This window comes from Choloepus didactylus, chromosome 6 (assembly GCF_015220235.1).
Source record: "Choloepus didactylus isolate mChoDid1 chromosome 6, mChoDid1.pri, whole genome shotgun sequence".
In the NCBI taxonomy this organism is placed as follows: domain Eukaryota; kingdom Metazoa; phylum Chordata; class Mammalia; order Pilosa; family Megalonychidae; genus Choloepus; species Choloepus didactylus.
Genome location: NC_051312.1, coordinates 8,854,268 through 8,871,578, shown reverse-complemented (window position 1 = coordinate 8,871,578; position 17,311 = coordinate 8,854,268). Strand labels below are relative to the sequence as shown.

The following is a 17,311-nucleotide window of genomic DNA, read 5'->3' as shown; positions in this document are numbered from 1 at the left end:
TGGTCCAATTGCAGAGCCTTTGCCCAGAAGTCCTCTGCACATGGGATGCCCTTCCCCTCATGTCCACTTGCCCAAAGCCTAGTTATCTTCTAATAATCAGTCTGGCTTATGACTTACAGAGGGACTCAGGGAAAAGAGGCTTGACCTAGCCTAGAATGGGGAGTGGGGCCTGGGTTCTAGGCCCCCTCTGGTTGTGCCAGCTTGACCTGGATGTAAGTCCTGTGAGAACAAGGCCCATGCCATTCTTTACCACCACCCTTGTCTTCCCACTGCCAAGCACTGTGCTAGCATATAGAGGACACCCAATAAGCACTTGTGCCTAATAAATAAATACCAAACAAATGGGTGAAACCCTGAACCAGTCCCTTCCTTTCCCTACACCTGGGTTACCTCACCTTTAAATGGAGAGGGATGTTACACCAGATGATCTTTGAGATACCCTTTGCAAACAAAACAAAACAAAACAAAACGGGAACACCCACCCGGCACTGCCGCTCCCTATGTCCCACCTACTGATTGCCTAGGGCCAGTTGTGAGGGTCTGCGGCCCCTGAGTACCATGGAGCAGCCTGGAGGCCACGTGTATCTCCCTGCATGATGTATTGTGAATCGAATCCAACACCGTTCCATCCCCATTTCTCAGATGGGAAAACTGAGGCTGGAGGTGGAGGGTGCTGGTCTGAGGTCACACAGCCAGGGACCCCGGTGTCCTGGCCCCCAGCCTGCCTGCCCCAAGCTTGCCCAGGGCCTCCGCCCAGCTAATGAGGCTCATCACGCCTTTCTGGGCTGTAACTGCCTCCTTCCCCAACAAGCGAGGCTTCCGGGGTGGGGGTCCGGGTGGGCTTAGCTCTGGGCCTGCTCCTCGGAGATGGGTCAGAGATGCCCCGGTGCCGCCCACCCACCGTCTAGGTTCACCCTGCTCGTTTTACAGCCGGGAAACTCAGGCCCCGGGGAGCAAGGACTTGCCCAAGGTCTCCAGCCTGAGAGCGGCCAGAGGCGAACCCAGGCGTCCGGCCGCGAGGACCGGGCTGCTCAGGGTGTCGGGGGCGGGGGCCGGGAGCGCGCGCGGTGCCAGGAGCTGCCGGCGGCGCCGCCGGGGCCGCGGGGCGGGGTCAGCGGAGGGCGGGGCGCCGGGCCCCGCTGCCGCCCGCGCCGCCGCCGCCGCCGCGCTCGGGCTCAGGCTCGGGCTCGCCGCACTCCCTCCGCGGCCGCCGAGCCGAGCGGCTGCCCCCCGGGGCCGCGCCGCAGCCCTCCGCGCGCCCCTCTATCATGCCCCGGGCCCGGGCCGGGGCCGCCGCAGCAGCCTGGACACCATGCCCGAGGGCGGCGGTGGCGACGGCGGGGAGGTGCCCGCGCTCATCCCGGACGGCGAGCCGCTGCGGGAGGAGGTACCGGCGCGGTGTGGCGGGGCCCGGGGCCGGGGCTGGAGCGGGGTGAGGGGGGCGAGGGGAGGGGCGGACCCGGGAGAAGGGACGAGGAGGGGAGCCCCTAACCCCTAAAGCCGATGACGTCATGGGGGTAGCCCTGCGGCCCGCGAGGGGGCCCGCGGGGAGGTGGTAGGGGTGGGGCGGCTGGGCAGGTTTGGGGGGGCGACTCCCGCCCCCGGCGCCCCCTCTTCCAGCCTCGTCCGTCCGGTGACGTCAGCGCCTGTCCCCCCGCGCGTCCCCATTCCGCAGCGGCGGGGGGATGCTCCCCTCACCCCCGGGGTCGCGGGGTCGGGTCCCCAGCCCGGCCCTGCCACTCACGAGGTGCCCAGGCGGCGACTGCAATGCAGCAGCGGTAGCAAGGGGTGGGGGGGGCAGGAGAGAGGAGGGGAACGGGGAGGGAGGCGGCTTCGGGCCCCTTGCCGCCTCTCGGATCCCCTCCTCCCCCCTCCCTCTCCGAGGCCCCCGGGGGTGAGGATCTGCAGGGGTGGGGGGCCCCGTGTGGTGTGTTGGGGGTGATAGTGTGTGTTTGAGTGAATGTAGCTTGTGTGTGTGTGTGTCGCGTGAGCATCGGGATGCAGGTGTGTGTTCCCCACACTGCATGGGACCCGTGTGGCCTGTAGCCAGGGGAGGGTCTGGGGGTCCCTTGGCTTGGGTGGACTGGTTACGCGTGTGTGCATGTGCCCATCCCGTCATGTGTGGTTTTCAGTGTGGGTGCCACTTTGCAGTGGGTGGAGTGTGTGTGTGTGTGTGTATGTGTGTGGTCAGGGCACAGTCTGCTCTATCTCTGGGCTTTGGTGCATGTGTCACATGTGTGTCTGTGTGCATCCACCTGTGGGGGGTGTGTGTGTGTGCACTTGCACACCGTGCCGTGGGTGTGAGGTCTGTGCACTGTTTACAGGTGGGCTGGGATCTTAGTGCACAGGATGTGTGTCCCTCTGTGATGGGTGGGTCCGTGTGTCATGCGGGTGCCGTGCACCTGTGGCAGGTGAACTGGAGGTCGGGTGGGGGGAGAGGCAGGCTGCCATGGGCTGGGGGCAGTTCTGGGGGCTGGGGTGGGAGAGGTGGTGCTTTAAAGCGGCCTCTAGTGTTTCCACTAGACCGCTGCCTCTCCCCCCCCCACCCCCCTCACCCCCGCTTTTACCCTTCCCCTGCCCACTCCATCCCCACCCTCTTCTCTCTCCATAGGCACCTGGGGTTGAGGTGGGGGCCAGGCTGCCAGTCCTGCCAGGAGGGGTGGGTCTCGCGGGGCCAGGGAGAGGCCCCTGCTGCCCAGCAGCTGTCTGTCCTCCCCGCCTCCCTCAGCATCCATCTGCTCCCCAGCCCCCCCACCCCCCCCCCCCCCCCCCCCCCGCCACAAGACACACACCTCCCCCGTTCCCAGCTCTTCCTTTATCTCACTTAATTTAAAAGCCTCTCCCAAGTCTCCTGCCCTAGTGTTCCCTAGTGGAACCCGGGGACTAGAGGGGGTCGCAGGGTGACAGCACTAATATCTGTCACCCCAGCCAGACCCTGTGCTGAGGTCTTTACCCTTCTCATCTCCATGAACCCTCACAACAGCTCCGGTTCACAGGTGAGGAAATTGAGGCCCAGAGAGGATGAAGGGCCTGCCCAAGTCAGACAGTAAGTGGTGGAGCTGGCACCTGCCCACCCCTCTGACCCCTGCCGCCCTGGCCTCCCAGACCACCAGGACCAGGAATCAAGGCCCAGAGAGGGCGGGAACATGGCCAAGACCACACAGCAAGTCTAGGGCAGAGCTGGGACTAGAACTGGCGGGGGTGTGAGGGGGCCTCCCTGTCCTGGCAGAGATGGGCTGGGTGGCCCAGGAGCCCTTGGCAGTGGAAAGAGGGCTCTGGGGGCAGTTGGACCTGGGTTTGAATCCTGCAGCTCGGCCATGGGTTAGAGACGTGAGGTCTGGAGCAGATTGCTCTATGTCTCGGGGCCTGAGTTTCCCCCTCTGTAAACTGGGGGTCCTCACGCCACCTCCCTCACGGGGCTCTGGCTGATGGCCCATCCTGACACGTGCCTCCCCTCTCCCCCCCTCCCCCCCCCCCCCCGCAGCAGCGGCCCCTGAAACAGTCCCTGGGGAGCTCCCTGTGCCGCGAGTCGCACTGGAAGTGCCTGCTCCTCACGCTGCTCATCCACGCCTGCGGGGCCGTGGTGGCCTGGTGCCGCCTGGCCACCGTGCCGCGGCTGGTCCTGGGGCCCGAGGCCGCCCTGGCCCGCGGGGCCGGGAGCCCCCCGCCCACCTACCCGGCCAGTCCCTGCTCCGACGGCTACCTGTACATCCCGCTGGCCTTCGTCTCCCTCCTCTACCTCCTCTACCTGGCCGAGTGCTGGCACTGCCACGTGCGGTCGTGCCAGGCGCCGCGCACCGACGCCAACACCGTGCTCGCCCTGATCCGCCGGCTGCAGCAGGCGCCGCCGTGCGTCTGGTGGAAGGCCACCAGCTACCACTACGTGCGGCGCACGCGCCAGATCACCCGCTACCGCAACGGCGACGCCTACACCACCACCCAGGTGTACCACGAGCGGGCCGACAGCCGCACGGCCCGCGGCGAGTTTGACTACGCGGCCCACGGCGTCCGCGACGTCTCCAAGGAGCTCGTGGGCCTGGCCGACCACGCGGCCACGCGGCTGCGCTTCACCAAGTGCTTCAGCTTTGGCAGCGCCGAGGCCGAGGCGTCGTACCTCACCCAGAGGGCGCGTTTCTTCAGCGCCAACGAGGGCCTGGACGACTACCTGGAGGCCCGCGAGGGCATGCACCTGAAGGACGTGGACTTCCAGGAATCCCTCATGGTCTTCGCCGACCCCCGCAGCCCGCCCTGGTATGCCCGGGCCTGGGTCTTCTGGCTCGTGTCGGCCGCCACGCTGTCCTGGCCCCTGCGGGTCGTGGCGGCCTATGGCACAGCCCACGTGCACTACCAGGTGGAGAAGCTTTTCGGCGCCAGCTCGCCGCCGCCCGGGGTGGTGCCCAGCGGGCCCGCGCTCTCCCGTGTGGCCACGGTGGACTTCACCGAGCTCGAGTGGCACATCTGCTCCAACCGGCAGCTGGTGCCCAGCTACTCCGAGGCCGTGGTCATGGGCGCCGGCTCGGGCGCCTACCTCCGGGGCTGCCAGCGCTGCCGCCGCTCCGTCAGCAGCAACTCGCTGCCCCCCGCCCGGCCCAGCGGCCCCCGCCTGCCCTTCAGCCGCAGCCGCCTCTCGCTGGGAGCCGGGGGCCGGGCCACGCCAGGGGTCTTCCGCAGCCTGAGTGGGGGGCCGCTGGGGCGCCACGGGGAGGACACGGAGCCCCTGGAGAGCCCGCCGTGCTACGAGGATGCCCTTTACTTCCCGGTGCTCATTGTCCACGGGGACAGCGGCTGCCAGGGTGACGGGCAGGGTGCGCTCTGAGGCCCCCCACGGGCCCCCAGAACGGCCCCCTCCCCACCATGGGAAACAGACCAGCCACACACGTGGGGTGAGGCTGGGGGGGTGGGGGCTCCTTACGCAGACTAAAACGCAGTGACCCGTGGTCATTTGGGGGGTGGGGGTAGACGGCACCCAAGTTGAATCTGTGAACTGTCCCCAGCATGGCTCCCCGCCCACCCTCCACATTCCATCCCCTGTGACACAGATGATCTGGCATGGAGGCCTCTCATGCTGGGCTGGGGAGGAAGCTTCCAGAAAGCCTGGGGTGGGGGAGAAGTCCTGGGGACAGCTGTTGCCTGCAGCAGAGGGCTGCTGTGGGCTCTTCCAGCCGTGGTGGGGGCCACATTGAGAAACCACCCCCCCAGCAACCCAGAAGCACAAATTAGTGGTTAGGGGCCAGGCCCAGCCGGGCCAGCCTCCCCGAAACTGAAGAGCTGGCTAAGGGGACACCCCAGCCTCGGCCCCAAACCACCCCATCCTGCTCCCCCAGCAGGTCCCTCCCTGGCTGCCCTCTGGCCTCCGCTCAGGGCCCCTGGGTCTTGGAGCAGAGCCTTGCCCCACCCCCACTGTTTTCTCCGGTGCCCACTGCACCCCCACCCCAGACATCCAGCTTCCCCTACAGCCTGGGGTTCCATCTTACGGCCCCACCACAATCTGCACATCCCCTGATCTCTGCTCTGCCCCCCAAAGTCCACCCGTGCCTCTGTCAGCCACACAACACCCTCCAGCTTTGTCCTCCCATTGCTCCCCTGGACTTCTCTGCTCTTGGCCTTCCCAACGAGCCCAGGGTCACAGGCCACAGAGCATCCGAGGGGCCCCGGCCTTGGCCTGGCCTCTTGGACGATGCCCGTGCTCCTCCATGGAGGCCCCTGCTTCTCCCATCCCTGGGGCCTGGCCCAGGGGACGCACCCCTCCCCCGGGAGGAGACAGGCGTCCCTTCCCTTCCAGCTGGGGCTTCCACCCCCTCTCAGGGGCCATGGGGGAGGAAAGAGTCAGAGAAGATGCCGATAAAATAAAAGGTATGAAACGGAAGTTCTCTTCCTGCATGTTCCTGAGGGGTGGGCCCAAGACCACCACAGAGGGTGGCCCTGGGTCAGGGGCCCGATGCTGGGTTCAGGGAGGGGATGCCTGGGATGGGATCCCCTTGCCTGGCCTGGGGGGTGTCAGTTGAGCAGGAACCAGCTGAGTCCACGTCCCACCCCAGTGTCTGGGCTGGGGTCACTTCCAAGGCATTGTCCAAGGGGTCCCTTCTTCCCGCTCAGTGGGGGAGTCTCTACAGGGCTGAGAACTCAGCAGGGTGGCTGGTCCCCAAAGTGGGGAGAAGGATCTAGGGCCAGTAGTATGAGCTCAGTTCCCCCAGACCAGTCTCAGGATGCTGGGGGCCCCACCCGGCCCCGAACAGGGCAGAATGGGGATCCCAAGAAAGAATGAGGGCAACAGGGAGCCTCGCTCACTGATGGGCCCAGAGAGCTCCCCAGAAGCGGCTTCCTCAGGTGCCGCTCTGTGGGCAAGCACGGGTGGCATCCAGCCTGGGGCCATTGCCCAAGCCCCGGAGAAAGGGCTTCCTCCTCTAATGTGCACAAAAGCACCATAAGTGCTAGCAGTGGTCCCGAGGTGTGCTGGGAATGGGCAGGACTCACGGGAGAGGGCATTCTGGGCAGTGGGGGCTGCCAGGCAGAGGCCGGGGGGCGGAGCACGGGGACCAGAACAGCAAGTGACAAAGGGCCGAGGGAGGGTTGACCGAGGCCTGCGAGGCCAAACCCCAGAATCTGTCTTTAAACCTTGGCAAACTGGAGCCATGGAAGGTGCTTGAGCTGGATGGTGATAAGGTCAGGGTTGCATGTTAGAATATTTAGCAAGAAATCAGCCACGTGCTGGCCACATGGGGGAGCTGGGGCTACAGACCAGAGCTTTCTCTGCCCGTCAGCCCCACTGCCTCACCTGTTTGGCGTAAAGTCAATTCTTTGTTCAGAGCAACCCAAGCATCTGAGAAGGCCACAGTGGGCTGGGAAGGCTGACATGCTGGCTCCAGCTTCTTGCCACAGGCAGATTTCCCTCTTCCATCTTCCTGCCCACTGTCCACTCTCCACTCTCCTCCCCTCCTCAATAACAGAACCCCAGTTTTACTTAAGATGGCACTGAGCCCAGCTAAAAGACAACCTTTCCAGCTTCCTTGCACATATTGTGTGATCATGTGACTTAATTCTAAGATATGAGATATAAGCAGAAAGTATTGAAAGGGACTCCTTAAAACAGAAACAATAATATTGGTGAAGGTCACTTTTGTTCTCTCTACTTCATCTTCCATTTAGCCTGGAATGTGATGTGATTGCTGGAGCTCCAGCAGCTACAGTGAATCAAGAGGTAACCTTGAACCAGACCAGTGCTAAGTGTCAGTAATAAGGGAGTATAAAGAGTATGGGGTTTTTCTTTTTGGAGCAGTGAAAATGTTTTAAAATTGAAAGAGAGAGAAAATAGTAGCCATGTGCTGAGGATAACAGAGCAATGAGATAAAAGACTGAGGGCCTCTGATGACACCATGGGAGAGTCCGTAGCATCCCTGGATTACCAACCTCCAGACTCGGATGAGAAAGAGAATTAAACTTTTAGTCTGTTTAAGCCGCTGTATGTTCTTTTCTCTATCACTACTCGCCTATATTAATTATCTATTGCAGCATAACAATTTACTCCAAAACTCAGTGGCTTAAAGTATTGATAAACATTATTATCTTTCTTGGTTTCTGTGGGTCAAAAATTCAGACTGGGCACAACGGGGATGGGTTATCTCTGCTCCTTGACATCAGGGCTCTCCGCTGGCAGACTCGGAAGCTGGGTCTGGAATCATCCGCGGGCCCGTTGACGCACATGCCTGCCAGTTGATGCTGGCTGAGGGCCTGACTGGGGCTGTTTTCTGGAACGTGCACAGGTGGCGTCTGTGAGTGGCTGGGGCAGCCTCCTGACGTCTAACACGGTGGCTGGGTTCAAGGGCAAGTGCATCCAGGGGGTGAAGCATCACTTCCACGCCATTCTTTGGGTCAAGGCTATAATGAGCAGGGAACATAAGACCCCACCTCTCAACAGAGAAGAGCTTGGGGGTATGGGGAGGGAGATCTATTCATCATCTTCAAAAACACAATCAGCCGCTGCACCGGATGCCATTCCTGACCTTACATGGAGGGGTCTGTGAAACGAAGGCTAAACTTTTCATCGGGCTGGTTTGAAGGAGAAGTGGGGGTGGCATGTCAGACGTGGGGTCCCCTGGGGGGCCAGAATGAGTTACTCGGGTCATTTATTGGGGCCTTCAGGTCTGTGGTAGATTAAACACGGCCACGCAGCTTTGCAGTGCCTCCCTTCAAGCTGTGGAATCCATGTCCCTGCTCTTTAAATACCCAGTAGAACGTGGCAGAAGTGAGGCTGTGCAACTCCCACATTTGCTCTCTTGGAATGCTGAGGCCATGCTGTGCTGAGGCCATGCTGTGCAGGCGCCCGGGCTCTTGAGAGATGAGAGGCCATGCTGCGGAGAGCTGGGGTCCCCAGCCAAGAGCCAGCGCCAGCTTCCAGATGTGGGCCGGAAGCCACTTTGGGCACGCTGGCCCCAGGCTCGACTGTAGATGGAGGAGTGAACCCACCAAAGATGAGCAGATGAACCACCAAGCCGAGCCTGGCTCCAACAGTGAGAAATAAGAAATCCTTGTTAATTTAAGCCACTAAGTTTTGGGGTGATTTGTCACATACAAGAGATAGCTGATACAGGGCCCTGGACCCGCTTCCACCTCACAGTAGAGGGTCACTGGGCCAACTGGGTGGAGAAGGGTGTTTGATGGCTGTGACCATCTCAGTGGCTCGGTCTCTGCTGGAGCCAACGTCAAGCCAGGACATGCTATTCTAAACCATTCTCAGGTGGAAAATTACGCCCGAGGAAGGGGGTAAAGCCTTGCTCCAAAATCCCAGAGGCCTCTGCCTCTACCCTTGGCTTGAGGCCTGACATGGGCTACACACAGCACGGCTGAAACCAGGCCCCTGATTTCCAACCTCCAAGCCCGCTCCTCTGTGTTTTCCTTCTCAGTAACCACCAGTTGCTTGAGCCAAACACCTGCATGGCAGTCTTTGTTTTCTGAGTTGTTTTTTTTTTTTTAAGTTTGTATTATGTACAATTTCAAATATCACAAAGGTAGATTAGTAGAGTGAAGCCTCTGTACCCAGCACCCAGCTCTGCGACCACCACCCACTCACAACCACTCGGCCTCACCCACAGCCCACCCTGCTTCTCTCCATGCAACTGGTTTATTCTGAAAAAAAAATCAAGAAGTTGGGTCATTTCCTCCATGAATATCTCCCTCATACCCCTCGGGAAATCAGCCTCCCAGGATTCCGTATCCAGTAATTGATCTAAGCAGCCACCAGCTCCTCTCCACTCCGACGCCACAGTTCCGGCCCAGGCCCCCCGGTGTGGCTGCCCCCCAGGTGACAGCCTCAGTCTCCAGCAGGCCTCCCCCGTCCACTCATCCCCTCCCAGCCCACACGGAGCCATCTGAAAATGGAAATCAAATCTCATCACCACTTCACTCAAAACATGCCAGGGCCTTCCTCCTGAACTCGGAATGGAGTCCAGACTCCCTGCCCCGGCCCTAAAATCCCTGTGGGATCCGGCTCTGGCCCCTGCCCCCCTCTCCTTCCAACACCCCAACCACAGGGGCCTCAAGGTCTTAGCAAAGGCCGTTCCCTTCCCTCCCCCAGCCCTGCACACCGTCCCGTCAACATCCACAGCTCAGCCTGCACAGCAAGCCGTGGCCACTGTCTAAAGCCATCCCCAGCAATTCTGCCGTCACCCTGGACCTCTGCTTCTTTGCATTTCCTTGCTTCCACTCCCTATAAATTGCAGTTATTGTTGGATATGTGTATATGAGTTGGTTTATTTTCTGTTTCTCTCATTAGAATTAAACCCACGCGAGGCAAATGGTCACGGGGTCAGACCCTTGAGTTGCATGGCATCCTGACTCTGCTACTATGATCCGTGTGACCCTGGGCCAGTCACTTACCCTCTCTGGGCCACAGTCTTCTCATCTGCAAAATGAGGATCTACATACTTCAGAGGCAGCCATAGGGGTTAAGCGAGATCATATGTTATGGCACTTACAATAGGGCCTCAGACATGGTGCCCAATAAATGCAGCTGTCGTCATCATTTGCACTATTATTATTACTAATTACAAATGGGCACTCCATATTACACACATGCACACACTTCACCAGCCGCCAACCCAGTGCCTGGCACATACTAGATGTGCAGTCGACACATATTAAATGAACGACTCCTGATCTCCAGCTGACACCTCCAACATCATGGGGTGAGCGGGGTCCCGAGGGCTGTGCAGCGTGGCTGCTGTCTCTGCAGGCCGGGCCGGCCAAGGAGATCTACTCTGCTTGGTGTGATACTTAATTTCATGTGTCCGCTTGACGAGGTTATGGAGTCTGGTTGTTCGGTCAAACAACCAGCCTAGTTGTAACCATAGAGGTATTTTGTAGACGGGATTAGCATCCACAGTCAGCTGAACCCAAGTGAAGGAGATGACCCTCCCTGACGTGGTGGCTGTCATCCGATCAGCTGGGAGTTGACAGCAGGAACTGAGGGTTCCAGAAGTCGGAGTAACTTCTGCCTCAGGACTTCAGCATCGACTCTTGCTGGAATTTCCCCCGGGGAGTTCAGACTCAGGCTCCCTCCATCACCTTCACCGGAGTTTCCAGCCTGTGTTCTTCTCTGCAGAGCTGGGACTTGCCAGCCCCACGGTCACCTGAGCCAATTCCTTATAATAAATCTCTTTATAAATATATAATATATGTATACACTGTCTCTCTCTCTCTCTCTCTCTCTCACACACACACACACACACACACACACACACATCCTGTTGGTTCCATTTCTCTGGAAAACCCTGACAGATGCCATTGAAGTGGAGCTTTTCTGATCCCTTGCTTAACGTACTGAGGACACCCAGGAAGTTACGTGCTGCCTGCGTGATCCAGAGCAAAACATGAGGTTTTGTGTCTCACTTTTGGCTCCAGGACCCAGAGCACACACACATACACACACACACACACCTGGAGCTTCCCAGGGGTGGCAGGCCCCTGCAGTTTTTGCAAGGTTCATGTCTCCTCTTATGTCACACGTGCTGCCTGTGTCCTCCAGAGACCATGAGTGTGAAGTCACTGGTGGGGTGGCCCAGGACACTATCTGGCTAGATGGAGAGTCCTTGTCCAAAAGTTGGACACATCCCTTACTCAGCACGGGAATCCTGAAAGTCAGATTCATTGGAAACAAAGGAAAACAGGTTGGCTAAATTGATAGAGGCATATCAAGTGCCAGAGGGTGCACTACATCTGCTCCAATGAGGGGTTTCTGTCTGGAACATCAGCTGAGAGCCAAATCAGCAAGCTTTCAGTAGCCCATGGCCATACTCCAAAAGGCAGATGCTTTTCTTTATCTTTGTCTGCTTTCTTTTAAACTTAGAAAATGGATATTCAATTGTTTAAAAAGTTCAAACAATACGGCCTACGTAAAGTGAAGAGCAGGAGTTCCCCAGTCCCCTGCCTCACTGGGTCTGTTTCACTGGCCAAACTGGGAAACCCAATGGGATGGTGCTGGGCTCACCATGCTGAAGGGGCAGCACTGTGGGTTCCTGGGATGTCCCAGAGCTGGGGCACAGTGGAAACGCTCAGCTCTGTATCTTCCATCTGGACCTCTCTGTTTTCAGCTTTGGATTTGAGTATCCAGTTGCCTTCTTGACAGATCCACTGGGATGACCTTCAAATACCCCAAACTCAACATTTCCCAAACTGACTATATCATCTCTCTCTCTCCAAAGTGGCTTCTTCTCCCATGTCTCCACCTCAGGGAACGGCCTCCCAGGAGAAAAGCCCAGACCCCCGCACCTGCAGCCAGTCCCTGGGTCCTGAGCCAAGTCTCACCTTTGCCTTCTTCTCTCCACTCCAACTCTGCCTCTGCCTAATTCACGCCACCATCCGCTCTTGTCTGGTCAGTGTCCTGAGCAGTCGCACCGTATGTATTCTTGCTGCCCTCCTACCTGGTTACTTCTGTATGTCTGATCCCTAGTGGAATCTTTGATACATAATGGGATCTCAACACACATTGTGTCAATGAATGAAGAGCTTATTATTTCAGTGGGCAGGGGATTCCGGTGGCTTCTGCTTGACCTTCCATCTCTCAATAGCCCTCTCGTTCCTGTGGATTAGGAACTCCGTGTGCACCAACAGTGTGCTAAGTTATATGCAGGACCCAGGAAAACAGCCGCAGGTGGGTCCTCTGTGAGCAGCTTCTGCAACGGAGCACCCAGTAGGGCACAAAGTAAAATCTGCTTTTTGTGGTTTGTTTACTAGTGAGAGAAACTGTTTAAGCTACTGCACATATCAGGTGGGACAATTTTGGTCAGATCCAGCTTTGTCTGGCAAGAAAGTTTAGGAATTGGGGTGGATTAGTTCTAGGCAGACTCAAGGCCCTTCATTTGTAAACATTAGAGGCTGTCTTTTGTGTTCATGAGACTCTAAAGTTGGAAAAACAGAATAAGAGAGTACAGGTGGGGCCAGTCACAGGTTTTTACAATCACAAGATAAAGGTTATTAGTTACACAATCATTATCAAAGATCAAGGCAGCTGGGTTACAGTTCAGTAATTTCAAGTACTTCCTTCTGGCTATTCTAATATTCCAGAAAGTAAGAGGAGCATCTATATAATGAGTTAATCATCATAGTTATTTGTTAATTCTTAATTTCTCAGTTATATTCCTCCCTTTTGTTTTTGTTCATTCCTCAGTCTTGAGGGATACCTGGGTGATGACTGTTCTAACTTCTTCACGCTGAACGGTCATCAACATTATGGGGTAGAGGAATGAAACTGGTTGTTGTTCTTGGAGAAACTGGTACCTCTGGGTTTCAGGCTCAACTGGCATAGGAACAATCCAGAGGCTTTAAGTCTCTAAAAAAATAAACTAAATAAGTAAAACTTTTATAGTCTTAGATAGAGCCCAGGATATTCTTTAGGGTTTTCAAGAATACCTAAAGGGCTTAGCAACTGTGGCAGTTTGCAATTTGCATAAGATTAACCTCCAGAATGATCTCTCGACTCTATTTGAAATTTCTTAGTCACTGAAACTTTATTTTGTTTTATTTCTTTTCCCCTTTTGGTCAAGAAAGCACTGACAATCCCATGGTGCCAGGGCAGGGCTCATCCCTGGGAATCAAGTCCCATGTTGCCAGGGAGACTTACAGCCCTGGGAGTCATGTCCCATACAGGAGGGAGGGTAGTGAGTTTATGCCTAGTTTGGCTTGGAGAGAGAGGCCATATCTGAGCAACAAAAGGGGATTTCAGGGGATAACTCTTAGGAATTAATTATAATTAGGCTTTGCAAATAAAGCTGACTTCGGATGTTTAAATAAGTTGACCATACAGGTTAAATCAGATAGTGTGTGTATTAGTCAGGATTCTCAAGGGAAACAGAACCAACAGGAGAAATCAGTAAATATGAGATTGTATAAAAATGTCTCATGCAACTGTAGGGATGCATGAGTCCAATTTCCATAGGGCAGGCTATGAGCTGGCAACTCCGATGAATATCTTTCATCACTCCCCAGGAGAGGCTGGCCAGGTGGAGAAAAAAAAAATAAAAGTTCTCTCTTTTCCCTTAAAGGTCTTCAACTGATTAGATTATCTCATTGTGGAAGACACTCTGTCAGTTGATCATAGATGTAATCAGCCACAGATGCAATCAATTGACTGATGATTTAATAAACCAGCCTTCTGGTTTATTAACCAGCCACAAAATGTCCTTGTGGTAATGGTTAGGCCAGTGCTTGCTTGACCAGACACCTGAGCACCATCACCTGGGCAAGTTGACACATGTACCCAACCATCAGAGTGTGCTACAGAAAATTTAAATTTTGGACAAAATAAATCTCTTCTCCTTTGGTCCCACTCAGTAATTAAAGTTTTAAAAATACAGTTAACCCCTCTACATGGGACAGGACTCCCAGGTGAGTGAATCTTCATGGCGACAAGGGATACAGATCCCAGGAATGAGCCTGACCCTGGCATCAAGGGATTGAGAATGCCTTTTTAACCAAAAGGGGGAAAAGAAATGCAACAAAATAAGGTTTCAATGGCTAAGAGAATTCAAATAGACTTGAGAGGCTGTCCTGGAGGTTACTCCTATGTGAGCTTCACCTAGATACACCAAATGGTCACAGTATGATAAGCTCAAGTCAACAGTAGTCCTGAAAACCCTAAAGAATACCTGGATCCCTATCTGAGACTCTATAAAAGTTTCACTCACTAAGTTTATTTTTCAGAGACTTAAAACCTCCAGATAACTCCTATGCCATCAAAGTCCCAAAACCCAGAGGCAACAGCCTCTTCAAGAACATCAGCCAGATGTGTCCCCTTTTCCCATAATGTCAACACCCCTTTTCAACAAGAACAAGTTAGGGTGGTCACTGCCTAGACATCCCTGAAGATCGAGAAAGTGATTAAACTAGAGGAAGAAGTAGCAACAGACAAGAGAAAATTTAACAAAGGATTACGAATACTGAATCTTTATTAATTTTTTTTCTTAGTTGCTAGGGTATTAGAATAGCTAGAAGGAAAGAACTGGAATGGTGGAACTGTAACCCACAGCAGTCTTTGAAATTTGCTCTAAAGCTACTTGTTAAATTGTACTTTGAAAGTTATCACCTTTCTGCATGTATGTTTTATTTCACAATAAGGAAATAACTGAAACTGTGGAACTGTAACCCATAACAGTCTTTGAAATTTTCTCTCTAAATAATTGTTAAAGCACACTTTTAAAGTTATCACTTTTATGTATATATGTTATATTCCACAATAAGAAAATGAAAAAAACATACAATGTTACTCTTTGCCTTGTATATTAATTCACTTTAGTTCTCAACTAGATCAGCCCGATTCACTTCTTTAATTTAAGTCTGATTCTTTCTTCAGCTTTTTAGGAGTTTTTGTTTGGAGTTATCTTTTTAGAATTAATGCTGCTCCTTAGTACCTTACAGCAGGTGTCACAAAGACAAAAGTTCCAGGAAGCTACCAGTTTATACAAAAAGTGAAAACTGTCTCAGAATTTAGAAATAACAGTTAAAACTCAGGAATAAATGTGACTGCTATAGCAGCCTACAATCCAGGCCCTAATTTTCTTATAAGTATTTTCCAAATGACGCTATTTCCAGAAATAAAAACATTTGACAATTGACTTATCCTGGAGTCTTCAACCACGAACCATAGCAGAAGTCTATCCTGTCTCACTTTTGCATGTTTACCAGGGTTCTGTTAATTAACAGAACAGATAGGACATAATTTATATACTTCCCTTGCCTCTCTTTTAAAGTCCCTCTTTGTTGAAGATGAAGTTCTGACTTGTAGCTGATCATACGTACTTTTAGAGAAGCATTAGAGCAAAGTAGTGTCACTGACAAGGAAATTTGGTCATTTCCATGATCTGAAACATTCTTCTAAGAATAACTAAAATCATCACCAACAACATTATACTATTGTCTAACATCATGCAGATCAGTATTTGGAAATAACATGGACAGTGAGAACACTGTCAAGTCTTTAGGAATTTTATTTAATCTCTGAATATATAAATAACATATCACCTGTACAAATTTAATTAACAGAAGGTTAGAAAATCCCTTTTAATTATTATAACACTTCCTAAACACTTCCTATGTAATATAGTTAACTATTTTTAGCACTTCACTTCTGTAAGGCAAAAGAACAAATCCTTTACAACAATTGGAAATAAAAAGATTTCCCTTAGGGTTCAACTTGGGGAGGGCAACAGTTGTTAGTTTTGAACATTATGTTAGACAGGAAAATGGGTTACTGTGACAACAAAAAGTGAGATAGTAATTAATATGATTGTAAGGAAAATACTTGTTGTATTAGTTAGGGTTCTTTAGAGAAACAGAATCAACGAGAGATACCTATATATATAAGATTTTATAAAGGCGTCTCATGCAACCGGGTGTGCACAGGTTCAAATCCCATAGGGCAGGCAGCAGACTGGCAACTCCAATGAATGTGTTCAATGAACTCCTCAGGAACAAACTGGCAACTTGGATGAACTCCTCAGAAACCTATTCGCTGGTTAGTGGGAGAAGTGAAGGTCCTTTATCTGTCTCTCTTAAAAGTCTTCAACTGATTGGATTAAATCCAGCTGACTGCATTCTCTCCTTGTGGAAGACATGCCCTTCATTGATGTAATCGGTCACAGCTACAGCCAATTGACTGATGATTTAATAAACTAGCCTTCTGGTTCATTAACCAGCCACAAATGTCCTCACAGCAAGTTAGGCCAGTGCTTGTTTAACCAGATACCTGGGCACCATCACATGGCCAAGTTGACACATGAACCTAACCATCACACTTGTCTTCTAAAATAAAGGATGATAAGGCTAATATAATCTTCAACAAGGATGTTATTCTGATATGACGTAGAAACTTTGTCTTCTAGACAGAACACTCAAATGGTTAAGAAAAACTTTATCACTTTTCATTAAGAGCAGACCAACAATCCACATTATTTTAACAGAGAGGAAATTAAACTCCAATTTTGCGTGAATACACAGTTTGACACAAAAGCTCTTAAAACTTATTATAAGCAAGCCTATCCAATTTTTGGTCAGCGTTGGCAATGACAAACAATTCACTTCCACAAACCTTCTATGACTTTCCACGTCTATTCGGGTCTTGTCTTACATATTAAAACTAGCCATTTCACTTTAGGACAAAACCATAGTCCCTTAGACAAGCTTATCAAATTTTAGTCAGCATTAACTATGATAAAGAAAATTCACTTCTACAAACTTCCACAACTTTCCTATTCACCTAGGCTTTGTCTTACACATTTTCAAGGACTAAACTACACTCCTTTCCTTAACAAAGCACATCCTATATACTTTACGTACCCTCAGACTTTAAGCTACTGAAAAGATCTTTGTTACTGTCTTTAGACACCATACAAAACATAATTATTCATTAAGTTTGTTAAAATAATAACTTCATTTCATTAAACACAAACTTAAATTTTTCACCATCTTAAAGATCTAATAGATATAATGCTAGTTTATTTTATCAATAAACTTGTATAAATTTAGGGAGAATATACCCAAGTAGAATAAAATTGTGTTGGCTTGGTTCAAAAGTCATCATAAAAACAGGAATAAGACTAGACCTTGTCATTGCATTTTTGCAGCTGTATTTGTATGTTTGTTTATTTTCCGGTTGAAGGTTAAAATAAAACTCTTTGTTTTCATAAGATCTTAAAATTATAAACAACCTTAAAGCATACTTACTATCAAGCTCTGGAAAATATATTACAAGTGTTTAATTTTGTCCCAAGTATAAATCCTGTAACCAAGCAATTACGAATTAACAAATGATTATGATTACTGA

At 52.5% G+C, this 17,311-nt stretch overlaps 1 protein-coding gene across 1 annotated transcript; it reads left to right on the top strand.

Moving 5' to 3' along the window:
* The first annotated feature begins 1,188 nt into the window (after positions 1-1,188).
* On the top strand, positions 1,189-5,866 carry TMEM151A (transmembrane protein 151A). The gene is made up of 2 exons (XM_037841828.1): positions 1,189-1,387; positions 3,485-5,866. The coding sequence occupies exons 1-2, from the start codon at positions 1,313-1,315 to the stop codon at positions 4,814-4,816; spliced, it is 1,407 nt and encodes a 468-aa protein (XP_037697756.1). The 5' UTR covers positions 1,189-1,312; the 3' UTR covers positions 4,817-5,866.
* Positions 5,867-17,311: the final 11,445 nt, after the last annotated feature.